A 15,068-nucleotide genomic window follows, 5' to 3' on the forward strand; every position below is an offset into this window, starting at 1 on the left:
TATATAGTACTTTTAGGATCCTAAAAGTTTTAAGGCACAACTTTCAATATCATATCATTTCAAGGATACAGGTAAGGAAAAGCTATTTGTATTTCCTTTTTATAGGATAGTAAAATAAGTAATACACAAAGTTAGATGACTTCAAGTTAATGTTATTAGTGATCAAACAAACAAACAAAAGGTTTCTTTATCCTTGGTTCATGGCCCTATGTTCTAAAACATGCTGCTTATGAAGGTAGGATCTTTCAGGAATTCATATTTACAAAACGATTATGACTCCTTTCAGGAGTCACTTACTTTTTTTAAGTTAGATTCTTATTGTGGATTTATATTATTATTTTCAGTTAAGTCTGTTTTCAAATATTTTTTGGCAGTGGGGCAATTAAAGAGGGTTCTCATTGTAGTATCATTGAGGAACTCATTACTACCCTAACTAGAAGTGCTATCAAAATTCTGTTGTCAGCTTCCAGAAAGAGTTGGAATGAGGGAAATATTCACTAATATGTTGATACTAATATTTTTAGGAGGTGAAAGCCCTAACATTTATATTCTTTATATAAACTGTCCCCAATTGCTCTTCACTGTTACACAAAAATATTTTTAGCTCTTCTTCCTGTTGAACTGCAAACTCTTAATTCAGTAGTCCATCTGAAATGATGACATACTTACTGGCTCTGAGAATGTTCTCCTTGCTGCTGCACCTGGACTGGACCTGCAGAGAGAGCATAAACTCAGTAATTTAGGGCTCATAACATAGATAGCCAGATATGTATGCATACTTAATGGGCAAGCTCCTGAGGTTTAGGAGCAAAGGCTTAATATATCTCAGATATCATAACATATTAGTAAAAATATATTATATTTGTTCCATATTTTTTCCTTACTGTAAAGAAAGAGCAGACTTCTAGAAGAAAACTGGGGGTATATTATAAATGGGACAGAAGCAAAACCAAAGGCAATTTTTTATTGATGTGCATTGAAATTAGTATATGGAAAAAAATAAGTTACCACATATTCAGCTATGAATACAGACCCCTAATCTTAAGGCACTGTGATAGCTCTTGACTAGATTAGTAAAGCAATTCAAGTAATAAAGTTATAAAAAATACTCCATTGTAGTAATTTTTAATTATACATGTTGATAAGGGGAAAACAGAGAAATCCTCATATACAATATTTATGTGTGATTCCAATGACTTTTGTTATTTACTTATTAAAATAATTGGTTATAAATAAAATATGGGCTATGAAAGATGCCTGTGTTGGAAATCAATAAAATTGAACTAATTTATCAGTTCTTAGGTGTTTATATAGAGTTTATCAATCAGAAACCCTTATGCTTTGATTCAAATAGTTTAGGTCAAAGCAGAACATTCTTTTAAATGTTATAAGTGTGGAATTCAAGAGCCACGTTGGATGGCACTAACATTTGTTAATATCAGAGGAAATTGTACTTAAACTGCACACCTCTTCTTCCCACTCCACAGCAGCTTGCCCCAAATGGATATATATACACAACATATTAATTTCTATTGCTTAACACAATCTACTATTGTAATGAAACAACTTATGAAAGGAATGTTGCAACTTAGGGTGGGTTATGGTTGTCCTTCCCTGAAAAGAACAATTGTTAATGTTTAAAGAAACAACAACAATAATAAAAAAAATCACAGACATACGCACAAGAAAAACACACACACACACACACCAAAAAAAGGGAAAAATAATTCCAGATGTTAAAGTTATTCTCTTTTGGCCCAGATTATTTAATTAGTTTTAAATCTAGAATGAAGAAGCTAATCTGAAAGATAATATTCTTATATTCCTTTACTCAAAAGTTTTATTGAAAAACCATTCTGGGCCAAAGGGAAAGGAAATTAATGACTACTTGAAACAAAAATACAGGGAGGAAGACACGAGAGAGAAAAAGAAAAAGAAGAAAGAGAAGCTTGGGGAAGTAAGTCTAGACAATAGAAAAGAAAGTATGGGCTTACAGAAGGGGACATTATGTAAATGCAAAATGTTCTGCTATTTCTTATTGAAAATTCATACTAAGAGGGCAAGAATCATTAGTGAACTTGCTGCAAAATAAACAAGCAAGTTTGCACACCATGGAATGAAAATAGGTGTAACTAGACCACTACAGCTTTAAAGGAGAAAAGAAACAAACACTAATAGACAAATTAATAGACAAGCTTAATAAAGAGATAAACTACATTTTAAAAAGCAGTTTAAGGAACACAAGAGAAAGCTAACAGAGTGAGAAAAATCTGGGAGAGAGAAGGAAAAAAAGGGGTAAATGTTGAAAGACAAAAACAGAGTTCAAAGAAGTCAAATGGAAGTCAAGAAAGTCTTCAACAAGATGTAGAAACAGAAGGAGCCCAAACCCATAGCGCAAAGCAATGTTTGCGAATGGAAAGCAGCTCCTTTGATCAGTAATAGTTACTCTTAAGTCGTAGCCTCTATTCCTCCAGAGTTCATCTTTAAGCCCTTCCAATCTAGAGTGGAGCTAGTGTGTGGATAGAAACAAGAGATTTATAATGAACAGAGCAGTTCAGATGAGTAGTTCAAATTGTCTCATCAAATGTTTCAACAGATTTATATAACATCTAAATGGAAATGGTGGTGAAGAACTAGCTAGCTTTACCAAAAAAAGTCAAACCAAACCAAAACAGCAATTTAAAAAATCCCTCTCCCTGCCTTAGGTGGCTTAAAAATTAAAAAAAATTTGTTCATAACATGAATTTAATGATGAAACCCCAAATCTTGCTTTGTGGTGCCTGAGTTTAAAATTATGTATTTCATGGTTTTGGAAGAGAAATTTGGATGATAAAAAACAATTCAGTTTCCTGAACAAATTGCTAACAGCAGTATAACCAATGTTTTCTCATTTACATTACATTGGCTATTTGACCCAGATTGAGGGAAATCACTTAAAATCAATGATTTCATGAACTTTTTTAGTGATCTTGAGTATATATAAAAAAACTGAGGAAAATAATTTTAAGACATTTAGAATATATATGCACAAGCAGATGCCCTCTCTCTTGCATCATGAAACTGGTCATCTTTATAATATTTACCTAATTTTATAAAAATCCCAATATAGAAGATTTTACCTAACTCACAATGTAATGGGATTTACTTGAAAGAATAAAGTCAAGAAACAATTACTGTTCTTGTTCTCACACATATGGACTAGAAAGAAGGTAACATAGGTCTGTCCCAAGTTTTACAGTTTACTGTTTTTTGTTTTTTTAATCTTACCCTGGCTTTTTAGTCAATGGAAAAAAAAACAAAGGGAAGTCTGAAAAACAAAATGAAAGTTATGGTACTGGATTATCTATTACTTTATTTTATTGGATTATGTTTTTTACTATAATTAACATCTAACTTTATGGTGTTAACAATTCCCCTTTCAGCTGGAATTAAACTAAAATAATGTGCAGAAACAGCATTATTATATTACAGTCAATGGAGGAAATGAAATACACAAGAGACTTACTGAAAACATAGGTATTCATTTACTAATCAAGACTGCTTTCAGACATCAAATAATTCATTTAATTCATTTCAACATGTGTTTACATGTGTAATATAATTTTTGCTGAAGATCACATTGTCCAGTAAGAAATCTTAAGCCATGAAACAGAAAACAAAAGAGGGGAGAGCATGTAATAAATGGTAAGGAAAAAAGTGAAAATGCTTTAAACAAAGCTGAGAAAATTTTAACAAACAACCACAATCTTTAGATACAGTTAGAGAAGTGACTTACCTTATGCTTAGGTCATAACAAGAATAGCACAGTGTTTAAAGTCAGCTCTTCATTATGGGAGGTACAATTGAAAGCCATAGGTTATAATAACATGAATTGCTACACAGAAATGAAGACTTTTTCAGCCCAACATGAAAAGCTAACTCTTATGGGAGAACATTTCTACTTATGTTTAATGCAGCATGAAGAACAACTAAGGGTATAAACATCAAAACACATGAATCTCACACCAGTAAGAGAGACGGTCCAATCTCTCAGGAACACAGAAGATTTAATCTGTGACCATAATCTGTGACACATAAGGGAAGGCACATCACTCTAACACTGAAAGATGCATGCATAATGTATAAACATCCACTGACAACTCTCCCCACTCCCTCCCACTCGTACACACACAAGCCCATTAAGATACAGGGAAAAAATGTAGTGCCAAGCCGTTATGAAGAAAGCAGGACACACGGAAGCGCAGCAGTGGTCATGTGCTTTGAGAGGTGTTCTTCCCTTAAACCATCCCATCACCATGCTTATTTTAAAGAAGCCAGGAAAAGACCCCCTTCAATGCTGCAGTAGCTACGAGCCCCCAGCTTGAAGCTAATGTGTGGAATTTCGATCACCGTTCCCTGCGATGTCAGGGGCTCTCCAGTGGAAGCCAGATGTATAACACCAGTTAGTGGGGTACAATGTGTGAATAACAAACATCCTTTCCCTTCTGCCTTTTGCAGAAGTGAGGGAGGAGAGAAACAAATAAAATAAAGCCCATGTTAAGAATAGGTTCATAACAATATAAGATGTATAAATATTAAAATGGAGATTACATTTGATTGTCGGTTAACACAACTCAGGTTTAAAACTGCTTCTATTTTGCTGCTCACCAGGCTAAATTGTATTCTTTCTCCTTGCAAATATTAGGGATAATTCTATACAATATGGTTCATACTGAAAAATTCTGAACAGTTGTGTCAGATGGGGTCAAACAAGAACAAAGGAAGTCATCTTTGATGGACATTAAAGAAAGCCCTCTCTTTCTATTTTTAGCATGATTGTACGGGCCAGGAGTCACATTTTTAAATGAGAAATTAAGTTTCTGTATATCTGCTTACTTACCAATTTGAGAAATTCTATGGCAATGGTTTGGAAAGGCAATTTAATCTTAATCTTCTTATATTTAAAAAAAGAAACAACAAAAAGATTTATCTATTTAGAAATTGTTACTAAGTTTCCTATCTACTCTTCTCTACTGTCAATAAAACTTATTTTAACATGAGTTGTTCCAGCTCATTAGAAAAAAATTTCAACTTTGCTTTCCTATTAATCATGATAGTAGTTAACTTCATCTATTTTATTTTTTGGTTTATGTGTGGCATGCAATTTAGTTAAGATTTTTAAATTTTTTTTAGATTTTTAATTTTTAAGATTATTATATTACCATTTTCTCTCCCTCATCCTATTTTTAGTAGGCCAGAATATCTTGACCTTTCCCTTAGCATGTGTTTCTTATTTTAGGCTCTAGGCCCTCCTTTAATCTTAGTTCCTCAAAGGGAAAATAAAGATTGTTAAAGAGCTCGAGGGAGATAAGACATGTCATCAGGGATTTTAAGCTATAAAGGTAGGAACAAATGTCAGATGTGATCATGCTATAATCAGTGGAGGCACTGACAACTGTAAAATAACTGTAATCACACACTCTCCTCATTGTAACTTCCACATCAGCTCAGAATGGCGGCAAATTCTTCTTTTTGACCCAAAGAAAGAAAGAAAATCCATGTATAGTTATATGTTTTTCAAGACAGACTGACCAAAACTTTTTGGAAATGTCATAGCCATATGGCCATATGTACTGGTAAGAACACAGGCCACATAATCTAAGGCACGTAGGAAAGTCTGAACTAGCTCCTCTAGAATTTTCCTTGTACTCTTGAGGAAGCTGTTTTGCTGTTTTAGACCTTAGACAAACTGTTTCATCTGTCTGGTACCCTTTGTTTATTTTCTGATTCAAATAGTACTTGTCCTTTAAGATCCAGTTTAAACCGTACCAGCTGCAAAAACTATTCCCAAAGTTCCTCAATCAGAAACAATTTCTTCTTTCCCTAAACTTTAATACCTTTATTGAAATACAATTTACCTACCACAAGATTCACCCATCTTAAGAATATAGTTTGATGACTTTTAATAAATTCACATGGCTGCACAACTGTCATCACAACTGGGTTTTAGGTTTACCTAAATTCTTAAAGCCTCTATCTGAACTTCTATTATAAGAGTTATCATAGTTACTCATATTCCAATTATTGATAAGGGTCCTGAAATACACTATAGGTTCTTGGAGGGAAAGGATCTTACTTTAATTCTCTTTACATTTCCTACTATGTCAAATATAGTTCTTTGTATAGAATAAACATTGTTAATTCTGAATGCTTATTTTGTAGTAATCACAGTTCTTTTCATCTCAGCAGATTAAAATTTATTTTTATGGTTTAAGTATGATCATAGCTACTCCTGTACTATCTTAAGAATGGTTTTTACTTATTTGGGTAGGCTAATATTAAGAAATATAATATAAAAAGCATGTAGATTATAGCTAAGACATATCTAAGCTCCCCACAGAATGATCTTAAGAATTTGGAAAACACATTAAGGTTAATCAAACAGTGACATTTGGAGTCCAATAAAGGTTATTCTACACTAAAGGTTTCAGGTCAGGTTAAGCAGATTCCTTATGTTCTAAGAGAACAAGATATTCTTTATCTCACATGGTCATGTTACTAGAATGACAGAGATTTTTAATGCAGCATAGCTCTTTTGACTTTTTCTACCCTATTAAGCTTGTTTAAGAGTAATTTGTCTCTGAAAGAACAAACTTCTTTGAATACCATTTACTCATCAAAATAAAACTTAAGAGGATAGAGAAAAAGGACCTCATTGGTATTTACTTAGATTACTTGCCTCTTTAGCCTACCCAGAAACAGAAGGAAAGAAAGGTTTGATTTAAACGACATTAAGCCAACAACTCTACAATCTTAAACTTTTAAATCCTATTTCTTTATCTTCTCAATTCTTATATAAAAAATGGAGAATGGTTTAGAAAAGCTTTTTTCCATAGTTCCATTCATTCATCATTTTATCTGGATAAATTAGGGTACAAGTATTTGGCTCATCTGAGCATAATGACAATTCATTTGTGTTTAATCATATTTATGTTATCACAACACATATTCAACTGAGGAACTCAGTTTTGGTTTATTTATGACATGAAAGGCAGCATGATAAAAAGAACGTCCTTTGCAGTCCAGTGGTATGGTTTCTGATACTGGTTTATCCTTTTCTTAGCTGTGTGACCTTAGACATGACATTTAACATCTTGGAGTTTTAATTTCCTTATCCATAAAATGGGGAAAATTAAGTAGGATATTGTATGTGAAAGTGAAAACTATTATAAGTGAAAAAAAGCAATACAAATTTAAGTCATTATTATTATCCTTATTTAGATTTTTAGTCACCTAAGTTTACTTAGGTAGACTCTAAGGTACAATGAGAACAAAGAATTTGCTCCAGATCATGCCATGAAGCAGTGACAAATGACAGACTACAACTGCCAAATTCTAGACTAAAACTTCAGGAAAAGGCTGAGTTAAGGTCTGAAGTTACCTCTGCAAGGATTAATCTAATGCTGTGTTGTATGATTTTAGTTAAGCTATCTCAATTCTATGGGAATTGATTTCCTCATTTGTAAAATGATAATGTTTCCAGGTGTTTCAACTAAAGATGATGGAGCCCTTGAGAGAACTTGTGGATAAAAGTCAGGGGTCCATTCACTGGAATGGAGAAAAAAATTAAAATTTTTATATTCACCAACCTAAGTAAATTTTATTTATTTCTTTCATTATGAGCTTAGGTGACTAACCACATTAAAATGAAAGAATCTATTGCATCAGATTATTATGGATATCTTAAAATACTCTTCATATTCACCAAGATTTCAAATTACAGTAGTCTAATGACTTGCTGTTAGATTTAGTTATTTAATGCATTTTAAAAGAGGCATTATTATCACACAATTTGTTTTTCATAGATATTTTGATAATGATTTTAGATTTAATTAGTTTTCTTTGTAATCCCACATATTTTATTTTATATGTTTAAAAATACTTTCCTGAAAAGAAGTCTGTAGGCTTTGCCAGATTCCCAAATGGCTCCATAGGAGAAAAAAGGTTAAAAAACTTTGAAAGAGACAATTTCCAAGCTTCCTTTTATCTCCAGGATTTTGTTGCTCTAAGAAATCTTTCCTATCTCCATCTGCTGCCCTTTATTAAATCATATATAAAAGAAGTTGTTCTTTTTTTGAGAAAATTATATAAAATTGGTCATGAGGTTAACCAGTTGCCCACTTAATAGACCATCTAAGAAACAAAAAAGAAATATGATTATCAAAAAGTTGTAAGAGCTCAGGCTTATAAAAAAATTTCTGCTTCACTTGCTCTTTTCCTATTGGTTTAGATATTTAATTAAATGGAATAATCATTAAAAAAGTCATCACATTTAAAAGTCTCTAACAAAAGGTGAACTTCCACACGCGCACACACACACACACACACACACACACACACACATATCCATAACTAATTATTCTTTGAACTCTTAGTCATGTGTTGATTACAGATAAAAGCAACAATGCTATTATCTATGTATAATGTAATTCTTTTCAGGAACACAGACAATATTTGTAAGCAGTACAATTTTACAATCTTTTCCAGAGGACTATTCTTGAATGTTTCCCCACTAATACATGAATTATTATTGCCTTAAATTCCACTGAGCTTTCTTAACTCCTAGGCAAATATGAAGAACTCTTCTTTTCCAGTATTGACTTCTTCTAAAGAAGCTGGAATTATAGCAGGTTACACAGTTGGTGAAGTGAATTATAATGAACACTGAAAATCAAAAGCCTATTTATGCTGCTTTATACGTAACTTGTTGAGCTATTCTATTCTCAAAGAGAATACTATGATATGTAGAACATAACTAAGAAGAGAATTGGTTATCACCGTGACTCAAAGGGATACAAATTTGAATATCAATGGTGAATATTCTTAATGTATTATCTGTAAAGCTTTAATTCTAAATTGAGTCATTCTCAATGATTTCTAGAAAATTGTAAATCCTAGGCTGGTCTCCCTTTAGTATCAACAATGTTTTTGAGTTGATGTGTATTCTGAGAATTTTGATGTTGATCATGATAAATACGAGGAATATATATTACCTAATTATATAAACATAACAAAGCTGAATAAAATAGTTTTTGACTGGTAGGGATTTCAGATTATTCTTGACACCATTTCCTAATCTTTAGATGAATATTTAACTACTTTACAGAGTAATTTATCTTCATTCTAGAGATGAGAAAGCAGGGGTTGTTATCAGCTTTAGTTTACACAGTAAAGTTGTAATGAAACTTAGCCCTCCTGACTTCCAAATTCATTTCTCTGTACATCAGTAAATGACCCTATCTTTCTAATTTACCAGTGGCGATCACTGCATTCCTAATCTGTCCTTGAATTTTCATTGCCTTTTGCTCTTGACTATTTCTCTTAGCAATAAGAACCACTCAGAATAGGCGTGGGGATATAGGACTGAAGGAAAACTGGTATGAAAGGCAGTTTGGGGAGTAGCACTCCAGAGCCAGACTGCCTGGATTTGAATCTTGGTTCTACCATTATTAGCTATGTAACACTGGGTAAGTTATAATCTCTTTTAGGTATCTGTTTTCTTATGTATAAAATAAGAATGACAGAAATCCCTATTTCATAGGGTTGTTATGAAGAAAGTGAGATTATATGTGTGACGTGTTTGATTTAGAAGAGAATCTGGACCAGAGTGAATGGTATATGAGCATTAGCTATTACTATGTTTGTTGTTACTTTTGTTTAGATGATACTCTGGATCTGTAACACAGGACGTTGACTAATTTCTTCTGTAATTTTGACAGCTCTAATAAGATCAAGTAAGATTAGGTAAGTATTTGAATAGAAAGTTAAAAAAACCTGTAAGTTTTATGAACTGGAGCCTGAAAGATGGATATAGTCAATAATATAAAACCCTGAATTATTGAGCATTTACAATTATTACCACTTCCTGGCACTTCTGGAAGAAAGTCACATTGGCTTTCATTAAACATAGAGTTTTAAGATACTGAGTTTTTAACTAGATTTAATATTCTCTTTGGTTTTCATTTAAGGGTAGCAGAATATGCTATAGGCAATGAAAACCCTTCCCTTCTCTTCTACGTTCTTTGGCTGGTCTAATAATTAAATTGGCATAAGACAGATTAACAGGAGAAAAACAACTTTAATTTTGTATGTACAGGAACCCCAGAGATATGAGGCTCAAAGAAGTGACCAAAGCACTCAGCTTTTACATCTTTTAGATTAAGAAACAATAAATCTGTGAAGAATTGACAAGACAAAGGAGTGTGAGCTAGGGGGAGTAAATTAGTGAAGGAATAAGGTTTGTGTATTTAGTCTTCTTGGAGCTAAAATCCCTATCTCTGGTAGTAAGGATGCCTTCTCCCCTTCTGGCACAGGGAGGGTACCTTTCACACAGGAGATTTATTTTCTTCTTTCTGGGGAGTGTCCTTCTTGAACTGGCTGTTTCTTAAGTAACTTTAACTGAAAATAATCAGTATGGCATATTTTGGGGGTGGCACATAAAAGGAGTAGAATATGCCACCCCAAAATATGCCTTTTTGACATAAAGATTATTTGAGCTGATTATTTTGAGAAACAGCAGACACAGAAGTTCTGAAAACAGAGTGGAAGTTACCCTTTGGTAAAGGAAATTTGTATTTATAAAAGAAATCTCCATTTATAAGGGTGTCTCCCTCTCTGTCCTGAGAAAAGGATGATCTAAATCACAAGAAAATGTTATCAATGGAAAAGGCATGGATTTAAATCTGTATCACAAACCTTACTTTTGTTTACTGTGTTTTCTGGTAACCTCCCCATAACTGGCCTCTCTGCCTCCACTTTATTTTGTCGTTAACTATACGTGGTATTTAAGCTGGTGGTTCAGGCTATCTTGGGGAGTTACTCCCAAATATACATGAGGTATACATGTTAATAAACTTGTTTGTTTTTCTCTTGTTAATCTGTCTTTTGTTATAGAAGGTCTCAGCCAAGAACTCAGAAAGGTAGATGGAAAATTATTTTCCTTCCTTACACATTTTTTTCCCCTACACATTCTTAAATGTCATGTCATATCACTTGTTTACTCATTAAAAAAAACCCCAAACTTCTGCTTCTACTGAGTATAATATACCATATAAGAATATGGCTACATAGTTTTCTTTTCTAAATCAAAGGATGCTATACTGCAGTTTTTATTTTTCTAAATGCCTAGCTAGCATTCATAGGCACATGGAAAATGTACAAAGAAAGACATTTCTACACTGTATTAATAAAATAGCAATGATTTAGAAAATGTTTAGGATATTCCTTTGAGGACTGGAGATAAGACCTAAATTTTTTAAAGACTTATATTACAACCCTGTGTGGTATATATTATCTTAACCAAGCCTCTTATGATATAACCAAGTAAACAGTTTACAGATACAGTTTGATATTATTAGACTCTCGTTTACCTATGTCCTTTCCATTTTCTCTAAATTCTTAAATTTTGCATGTCTGGGCTAAATCAAATGGAAAAGCAGCAAATCCATTGCCATTAAAATTGAACTTGTAGCTTATAAAGAAGGGATAACTGTGTTAACAGTTAATTTTTTAAAAAGATTTTATTTACCCATTTGTCAGAGAGAGAGAGAGAGAGAGAGCGCACAAGTTGGGGGAGTGGCAGGCAGAGGGAGAAGCAAGCTCTCCACTGAGCAAGGTACCCGATGTGGAACTTGATCCCAGGACCCTGGGATCACAACCCAAGGCAAAGGCAGACGCTTAACCGACTAAGGCACCCAGGTGTCCCAAAAGTTAATTTTTTTTAAAAAAGGTAAATTCATGATTTTCGTACAAATATAAAATGAATGTATGTCAAAGACTTTATCTAAATGTTAATAAGGGGACCAGAAAAATGTTCCAATTGATTCAAAAAAGAATTAAAAAAAGCATATACATGGACCATCAGGAATGTTGAACTTTCAGATTAATTGAACAAAAATCAGTTGCATCTTCAAATAGACACAATGTGCACTTCTATGGATTAGGATCATTTGCATTACTATTCACATACTACAATTTAGTGTTGTACAATAGCTCAGACAACGAAAGAGGAGATGATCCAGAAGGGTGCCCTAGACAAGACAGCCAAAAATCATTTTTGTTTATTTCAAAGTCTTTCACAATTTTACTTGAGAACTTTATGGCCCAGGAGTACCTATTAATAGAATTTGTCTGTTAACTGAATTCTGGTTTATTTTTGAGTTTGTCCCCTAGTGCATACCTTTGGTTTCTAAGATTGTATGAAATACCAGCTGTAGTCACTTTTAAATGGACTGCAGTTTGTATTTTGACTATATTAAAATAGTAGTTTACCATATTAGAAATGGAATACATATGAAATATACATTATATCTTTAAAAAATGACTTAAAATTTCCAAGGTTTAATACACAAAAAATTTTTGTAGTTTCTTTTTTACCCAAATCTAGTGAAAACTCAGTTTGAATATAAACTTTATTTTGTCAAGATTCAGTCATGAAAAATTCCTAAGGGAAAGAGAACTTATTAAAATCAAAGAAATGCAATATAATGTAAAAATTATATAAGATAAATATATTGACCACAGATTACTATGTAATTAAGGTAAAATATAGTATATATATTTTCTGAATAAAGCTTCCTTTTAGACTTTTTTTTAATAGAAAAAGCTAAACATGTATAAGAAAAAGCCTGAAGAAGAAGGGATATTCTTTCTTAGAACATTGCTAAATGTTCATTGCTAAAATGTTAGGCTTATCAGTAGTTTGAGTTGTTTCAGCCCACTTTAATTACCTTGCAAAATCTGCATTTTCTCTATATACACTACTGGTTCTATTACCTCATACTAGTGTAAGCTCATATTTATATAACTCATTCTCAGGATGAAGAAGATAGGTAAGATTATTTTAGATGTGTGCAAATTTTTACTTCAACATAAGCCTGATAGCTGTAGGTCCAAGAACATGTGCTAATTTGATATGCTAAAGCTAGAGACTTGTACATGCAATGAATCCTTCTTTAAGCAGACAAAAAACAGCTACATGATCTTGGCTAAATTACTTTAACTCTTTAAGCATTAGTTTCCACATGTACAAGAATCAGGACAATGATAACATTCATTTACTGAAAAAATACTTCTTGAGCACGTACCCAATGCCAGGCTTAGATCTAGGTACAGGGGTTAAAACCTAAATAAGATTGACAGGGACCTTGCTACCATAGAGCTTACATTCTAATAGGAGTAGACAGATATTAAGCACTTAAGCTAATATGTAAATAAGATAGTTTCAGCTAGTAATAAATGCTTATAAAGAAAATAAAAGATAGTAATGAGATAAAAAGTGATTAGCAATAGGGTATAACTTTTAGATAGAGTGGACAAGGAAGACTTTTCTGAATAGGTATCATATGAGTTAAGATCTGAGACACCTAGAGGAAGATTGATGAGAACTTTCCAGACTGAGGGAATAGCTAGTAGTATGCAAAGGCTCATGCTTTGTTGAGTTTCCACCTCATAGGATTGTTTTGAAAATTAAATAAACTAATGCAGGTAGAAAATTTGGTCTATACTTGACATTTAATAATGTCTGATGATAATAATAGAGGTGAGAATGATAACAGATGATAATAATAGAGGAGAGAATTGATAATGGCTATGATGATTATGATACCAACTATCAAAAGTCAAGTACTGCAACTACTCTCCTCAATCCTTCTTAGTCTGGAAACCGTTTGCAATCTCTTTCAGACCAAAGAAGGGTGTTGTAATTTGTCAGAAGGGCCAAAGATTGGTAATAAAAAGAGGCATAGTAGGTGTTCAGACTTAGGTTTCCAGCTATGTAAGACATAAATATTTTGAAATTAATTTGATATTTCATAAAAATCAATGAAGGTATCTCTGATAAAAGAGAATGCTTTTGTTTATTGAAGTTTTAATGTAAATTTCTGCATAAAAGCTCTGTGATACCATATTGTTATTAATTTGTGATAGCTACTGTACTTGTTAGTATTCTCCAGACAGTGGATCTATACTTAATTAGAAGTATTGAGGCATTTTCAAAGTTTATAAAAAAAATGTATCACATAGGGAAACTAGTGAAAGCTGAGTTATAAGGAATATCTATGCTGTTAATCGTCAATCATCAATACCCATGTCCAAGTTACATTAAGCTTCATTTGGAACAGAACGATGTTACTAATGATGTCGGGATGTTTTGGTTCAGTATTAGTGCTTTTGTTACTTTTGCATTCCTGTTTTATTCCTTTTGATTTCCTATATATTTATATATAAATCTATGGTATTATGGCTTGGTTGGGGTCAGTAAGAGCAGTTTTTGAGATATATTACCTACTTCTGGCCAGTTTATTTTATTGCTGTTTCAACACAATAAACAGGAAAATGATCATATATATGTGTGTGTGTGTGTGTGTACACACACATACTTAGTATACAAATAGCTTATTGAAGGAGTTCAAACAAATATCCTCTAAGTGTGCCACTTAGGCATGTGGACTATTTTGATCTGAAGGCAATCAAGATCCAGTGGGCTCAAGAGAAACTCCTGCCCCTCCTTTAACTACCTAGAAGAATTTTTTATTTTTAATTGTTTTAATTTATTTTTTATTAACATATAATGTATTATTTGTTTCAGGGGTACAGGTCTGTGATTCATCAGTGTTACACAATACACAGTGCTCACCACAATACATACCCTCCCCAGTGTCCATCACCCAGCCATTCCATCCCTCCCACCCCCCTCCCCTCCAGCAACCCTAAGTTTGTTTCCTGAGACTGAGTCTCTTATTGTTTGTTTTCGTCTCTGATTTCTTCTTATTTCATTTTTTCCTCTCTAATAGAATATAAATTGGGGGTCTTTCCCAGAATTAGAGTTTTTACCATACATAAATTTTATATAAGTGACCTATCTGTATAGCAGGGCAAACATCTAATTATCAAATATCTGCTCTTCTTCTTATTGCCCTATGAATTGCCCTCCTTCTTTCTAAAGCCCAAACCCCTATTTCATTTCTTAGCTCAGAATGACATAGATACCTCATTTTACCCTTTGAACCCCTAAGGTATGTGAGATTCTC

General features: G+C 32.8%; 1 protein-coding gene across 11 annotated transcripts in view; it reads right to left on the bottom strand.

Moving 5' to 3' along the window:
- Positions 1 to 15,068, bottom strand: part of GPHN (gephyrin) — a 624,840-nt gene that overhangs the window by 159,544 nt on the left and 450,228 nt on the right. For all 11 annotated transcript variants that reach the window (XM_027571275.2, XM_035728121.1, XM_027571272.2 and 8 more), the window contains one exon: positions 670 to 712. In XM_027571275.2, coding sequence (XP_027427076.1) covers positions 670 to 712 — 43 coding nt within the window. The remainder of the gene's footprint in view (positions 1 to 669; positions 713 to 15,068) is intronic.

The sequence above is a fragment of the Zalophus californianus genome, chromosome 6 (genome assembly GCF_009762305.2).
Source record: "Zalophus californianus isolate mZalCal1 chromosome 6, mZalCal1.pri.v2, whole genome shotgun sequence".
NCBI lineage: Eukaryota > Metazoa > Chordata > Mammalia > Carnivora > Otariidae > Zalophus > Zalophus californianus.